We start from the raw sequence: 6,166 nt of genomic DNA on the forward strand, positions 1-6,166 counted from the left end.
CAAACAACATGATGAATTGATTCAAGCTACAATGTGTGGGAAACCTTTGTCCTTCCTGTTCTTTCCCTCTGGGGCACCTGGCATTGGCCACTTTCAGAAGAGAGGATTCCAGAGCTAGAGGGACCATTGGTCTTACCCATTCTGATATTCTTATATACATACCAGTTGTATCTCTGATTCTCCTGAGTCCGTCTATATACACACCCATCCAATAGCAGACATGCAACCCAGCAGTAATGACGGGTCCAGCTTTCCACAGAGTTAGTGATTAAGTAAGAATATACATGAAAATGTTACAACTAACCAGTGTCCCTTAAGTGACTTGTGACAGGATGTCAGAGCATGATGGTCTTAGAGCTGAGTGGGTCTAATGTGTATTTAAGTTTCTTTTATCTATGTGTTAGATACAGTGCTCCCGATAGCTAATTGCTATCTTATATGTCAAAAAACCCTCCCAAAATAAACAGACAAAAAATCAAGAACTTTCAGCAGCCTAAGTAGACATTGGAAACACAATCAAAGTCTATCCCATACCATCTGAAATGACTCCCTTACAGATGGAGGCTGTTGGATGGGGCATATGGAGGTGATCTAGCGAGTGACAAGGGGAGGGGAAGAGAGCAACAGGAGGATTTGGGGCAGAAGAGGCAGAGCAGGGAGGGACCGACATAGAAGAGATCTGAGAGGTAAGGTCTGGAGGGTCTAGTTTTAAGAAGTTGGCAAATCAATGAACTGTCCATAGATGGTCTGGTTGCTAGAAGACAGCAGCACGGTGTCCTGACAGGTACCATGGTCTGTCCAATTATGATGTCTGTTCAGCTGCATGCCGGCCCTTCAAACACTGAGTGAGTGTTGCACAGATGGCTGATTGATTAGACTCCAAAGGGGTGCAGAAAGACCCGCAAACCAGGTAAGTCAGTGCCAGTGTTTCTGTCAGAACAGCCCTTAATTTGCCTCATGGTAGCCGGTGCTTTTTTTTCAAAACGGGGCTTTTTCAGAAAAAAAATAACGCAGCAATTTAGTCGGGGATCTTTCTAAAACAAAACCCTTTTTTAAAAGATCCTGTAAACTTCATTTTATGAGGAGTACAGAATCTTGCAAAAAAGTGTTTTATTTTCGAAAGATCCCCATCTAAATTGCCATATGATTTCCGAAAAAGCCCCATTTCAAAAAAAAGAAGCGGCTGCCATTATGCTAGATCTAGAAGCAGATAGAAAAATCATTGCAGAAAAAAATTGCAGATGGCCAAAATATTGGCAGAGGGAATCAAATGAGGACACCAAAACAGGAACATTGATTCTCTTTGGCTGTGTCTAGACTGGCCAGTTTTTCCGGAAAAATCAGCCGCTTTTCCGGAAAAACTTGCCAGCTCTCTACTCTGGCCACTTGAATTTCCACAAAGAAATTCTCCTTCCCCTGCTCCAGCTCCTCACTCCACCATTCATGCATTCATGGATCCCATCAGACTTTTTGTCCACGGCATCATGCTGGGAGCTCAGAATCAGCTGATTGTCCAAAGTGCCCCCTAAGTCCTTTCCAAGGTCCCTTGCATTCCCTAAGGAAGTGTCCTACAGTGTGAGTTGGTTCTATATTCGCTGGTTCTGAGAGAATAGCTTTGGATTTGACTGTATTAAAATATTTTGTTGGTTTGGGTCCCGCTCATGAAATCTCCAAGGCTGCATCTAGATTGGCATGATTTTCCGGAAATGCTTTTAATGGAAAACTTTTCCGTTAAAAGCATTTTCAGAACAAAGGCTCTAGATTGGCACGGACGCTTTTTTTGCGGAAAAACATCCGTGGCAAATTTAGACATGATTTTCCGCAAAAAAGCCCCGATCGCCTTTTTGGCGATCGGGGCTTTTTTTGTGGAAAACAAATCTCAGCTGTCTACACTGGCCCTTTTGCGCAAAAGTTTTGCGCAAAAGGGACTTTTGCCCGAACGGGAACAGTATAGTATTTCCACAAAAAGCACTGATTTCTTACAGTAGGAAGTCAGTGCTTTTGCGGAAATTCAAGCGGCCAGTGTAGACAGCTGATTTTCCGGAAAAACTGGCCAGTCTAGACACAGCACAGTCTCATGCTCACCAATCCCAATAAAGGCAGGCAGACTTCCCCTGTTCACCAGGCAATGTCAGTTTCTCGCGATTCTAGCTGCTGCACTTCATGGTCGTGCAGAGGAATCCTGGCAGCTCTAGTCTTAGGCTTTGGAGGTGAGTTCTTCTTCCGGCTCTTCCTTCCTTCTCCTCTTGCTGTTCCTTTCTTCCCTGCCTCTTTTCCTTCTTCTTTCTCTTTTTTCCCTCCTGTTCTCCTTCTTGGACCCCAGTTTATATAGTGAAACTTCAGTCCTGATTAGCTATACTTTGACCAATTACTTTAGTATAATTTTACTAACCAATCATAACATATTCTAACAGAATTACCTAACCAATCCTACCTCACTACCTTAATTGATTTACACCTAGCAAAATTAATTATACAGCAGATGGATATAGTTCCAAACCAGAGAGAGACCACACAGACAAAAAATAGGAAAGTGAGGACCATGAACCTAGAATCCCACGACCTCAACTATTGATAAACAGTTTCTTGCCAGATGAAATGTTGTTAACTAAGTTTTCTCGACCAATCCTGAGATCTGTTTCTTTATCTGGTGACAGTGGGGGCCATTAGGACAGGATCTCCTTCTTAACAGCCTAGTGCGACACTATTTTAATGCTATTTACATAGAATGTGAGAATGGGACTCCAGGCTTTACAGCTCATGGCTGCTGCTCTTCAGTCTGGCTACAGTGGAAGGCTTTAGGCCTACCAATATGGCTACAGGCTTTCCAACATGACTACAGAAAAAACATATTATTACAAGAGAGTGAATGCACCAAGAGAAACCTTTAGATCTTTTTATGAGTAAAGACCCAGAGCAACCTGTCCCGGATTTCCTTGGTCCTTATCCCATAGATGATGGGGTGAAGCATGGACGGCACCACAAGGTGCACGTTAGCAATGAGAATGAGGACATGGGGGGGCACAATATAGTCAAACCGATGAATGACGGAGGACACGACATCTGGGATGAAAAAGACTAAGATGGCACAGAGTTGGGTGCTGCAGGTCCCAAATGTTTTGCACCGGGCGTCCATTGTGCGGAGGCTGAAAATCGCCCTAAAGATCTGGGTATAAGACGCTGTGATAAAGCACATATCCACAAAGGCCACAAAGAGCATCATAAACAGGCCGTAGTAATTACTGACACGGATGTCGCCACAGGCCAAAGTTACCACGGCGATGTGCTTGCAGTATGAATGGGAGATGATGTTGGTTCTACAATATAGCCACTGCCTGGCTAAGAGTGGATAGGGCAATACAACTGTGCTACCGCGCAGCAGCAGGGCCAGGCCAATCTTAGCCACCATGCGGTCAGTCAGGATGGTGGAATGTCTCAGGGGATGGCAGATGGCCACGTAGCGATCCACAGCCATGGCCACCAAGATCCCAGACTCCACCACTGTGAAGCAGTGAACAAAGTACATCTGGGTGAGGCAGGCATTGAAACTGGTCTCTGTGGAATCAAACCAGAAGATGCTCAGGGTTTTGGGCACGATAATCGTAGACAGGACCAGGTCGTTGACGGCCAGCATGCAGAGGTAATAGTGCATAGGCCTATGAAGGCTCGGCTCCCTAGTAACGATGAAAAGAATGGTGAAGTTCCCCAAGATAGCTATGATATACATGGTGCAGAAGGGGATGGAGATCCAGACATGGGCTGCCTTCAGGCCAGGAATGCCCAGCAGGATGAAGGTGGAGGGGTTGTTGAAGTCAGTTGAGTTGGCTTCTGACATCAAGTAGGAGAGATGGTGTCCAGCTCTGTGGAAGAATGTTGCCCCAACTTGTACCGTGTGCTCCTGTGAGTTCTTGTATTTGTCCAGGGCCTATGGTGAAGGTTTCAGTACAAATGCCTGAAAGGAGAGACAATGGAAATATGTGACCCTGAATGTACTACTACAGGTTTGTCTTGCGCGTGAAGCAGAGTGGCACTTTTGTTATTCACAGAAATGAATTCTGAACCACTGACCATAGGAATGCATGTCCCATATATGAAAGTTCTCCGAGCCTCAGGAGTTCCAAAACACTTCTGTGTGGGAAACCTTAATAGGCATCAGGAGGAAACAGGAGTGTGGATAATGGCTATCTCTTATGTTTCTTATTTCAATTAAATCCAGGCCAGAAAATCCCCGCTGTACGGATTTTCCCCAGTCAACGGGTTGCTCAGAATTATCTGCTCAGACTGTACGCTCAACTCTGTCCACCCAATCTCTGGAAAGCATATAGCAGATAGAAAGAGGGTTTCCCTGGCAGGTTATGAGATTGGGGAAGTCTTTGCAGACAGGCTGAAAATTCTGGAACTACTTAGCTTAGCGTACATCTACACTAAACGGCTATTTCGGGATACTGGAGATATCCCAAAATAGCTGCCCTCTCTTCCCCCCCGTCTTCACAAGCTGTCCATTATTTCTAAATATTTTTCTAAATATTTTTCTAGAGAACGGGTGCAATATTTCAGCATCCTGGCATCCCTTGTTCCACGAAGGCTAAGGGACATCTCAAAAGAGCATGTTATTTCACAATTTGGTGCTGTGTAGATGTGCCAAATTTTGAAAGAGCCTATTTTGAATTTCAATCAAAATAAGATATGCAATTTGCATTATGCAATTTGTGTATCTTATTTCGAGTTTAGGGTGTTGTGTAGATGCACCCTTAAAGAAGAGACAAACAAAGGTACATATGAGCGAGGAGAAGGAAATGAAGAATCAAACTTATTACATTCAAATGGAGAAGGTGAGAACAGTTCCCAACCAGTGATATCTATATCACTGCAAAAGTGCTAATTCCCTAAAGCTGAGGCAAATAACGAGCAATTGGTATTGGAAGGAAACATTTAGACAGAAAAATGGGGGAAAAATTGTGAATTCTTTAGAATTTATTAGATATCTAAGAGCTACCATTCCACAGTGATAAGGGAAAAATCTATGCTTGGCAGAGTTACATATCCCAAAAACAAAACACAGGACTATGTAGCACTTTAAAGACTAACAAGATGGTTTATTAGATGATGAGCTTTCGTGGTCATCATCTAATAAACCATCTTGTTAGTCTTTAAAGTGCTACATAGTCCTGTATTTTGCTTCAGCTACACCAGACTAACAAGGCTACATTTCTATTATATCCCAAAAAGGTTCCAAAAAAGGAGTCCTGTTAGTCTGATTCAATAAAAACACCAAGGAGTCCGGTGGCACTCAGAAAAAGGTGGTTATGAAGTGTATTGAACACAAAAGAAATCATAGAAAAGATTTACACCAGTTATAAGAGGGCGAAAGGAAACTTGTGAATGTTGCAGAAAAGGTAGATGCTTTCAACAATAAAGATATATCTACACTTGCACCCTCTTTTGAGAGAAGAATGCAAATGTAGACATTTGAAATTGTAAATGAAACCGGGATTTAAATATCCCATGCTTCATTTGCATATTTGCAAACGGGCGCTATTTCAAAATACTTTATTTCGAAATAAAAAACGCTGTTTAGATGCAATTATTTTGGGAGAAAACCCTTCTTCCAAAATAACCCTTATTCCTCATAGAACAAGGTTTAAAGTTTATTTCGGAAGACGTATTTTGAAATAGCACCCATCCACAAATATGCAAATGAAGCACAGAATATTTAAATCCCGACTTCATTTACAATTTCGAATGTCTGCATTTGCATTCCTCTCTTGAAAAAGGGTGCACGTGTAGACATACCCTAAGTTTGTTCTTCATTTGGGAGAAGCAGTTAGAGACACTCCTATCACATTAGCTGGTGAAGGAGAACGGATGTGAAATAGTAAGTATAGTAGAACTTTTGATTGTTGAAGGGTCATCCACAGATATGAAAAAAATGCTTCGATTCCTCTGAGGCATTTGATTCAGTGTTGGGAAATATAATTCTTAAAATGAACACTGACAATATCAATAGAGCACATGAAAAATGGGCTAAAAGAGGCTAAAGGCCACATCTCAGAGAGCAGTTGTCAATAGGTCTTTGTTAGGGACTGGGACTGTTTGCAGCATTCCATTCTAGGCTAAATGGTAGTCAATATTTTCATCAATGATCCAGAAGCAAACAGAAAATCAT

The 6,166-nt window shown here is 42.5% G+C and overlaps 1 protein-coding gene across 1 annotated transcript; it reads right to left on the reverse strand.

Moving 5' to 3' along the window:
* Positions 1–2,887: 2,887 nt before the first annotated feature.
* Positions 2,888–3,727, reverse strand: LOC102449145 (olfactory receptor 52M1-like). Its single transcript, XM_075931259.1, has one exon. It carries the CDS (start codon positions 3,725–3,727, stop codon positions 2,888–2,890), a length of 840 nt encoding a protein of 279 aa, XP_075787374.1.
* Positions 3,728–6,166: the final 2,439 nt, after the last annotated feature.

This window comes from Pelodiscus sinensis, chromosome 1 (genome assembly GCF_049634645.1).
Source record: "Pelodiscus sinensis isolate JC-2024 chromosome 1, ASM4963464v1, whole genome shotgun sequence".
Classification (NCBI taxonomy): Eukaryota; Metazoa; Chordata; order Testudines; family Trionychidae; genus Pelodiscus; species Pelodiscus sinensis.

Coding starts and splice junctions, on each gene's coding strand:
- LOC102449145 (XM_075931259.1), bottom strand. CDS start 3,727: ATGTATATCATAGCTATCTTGGGGAACTTCACCATTCTTTTCATCGTT.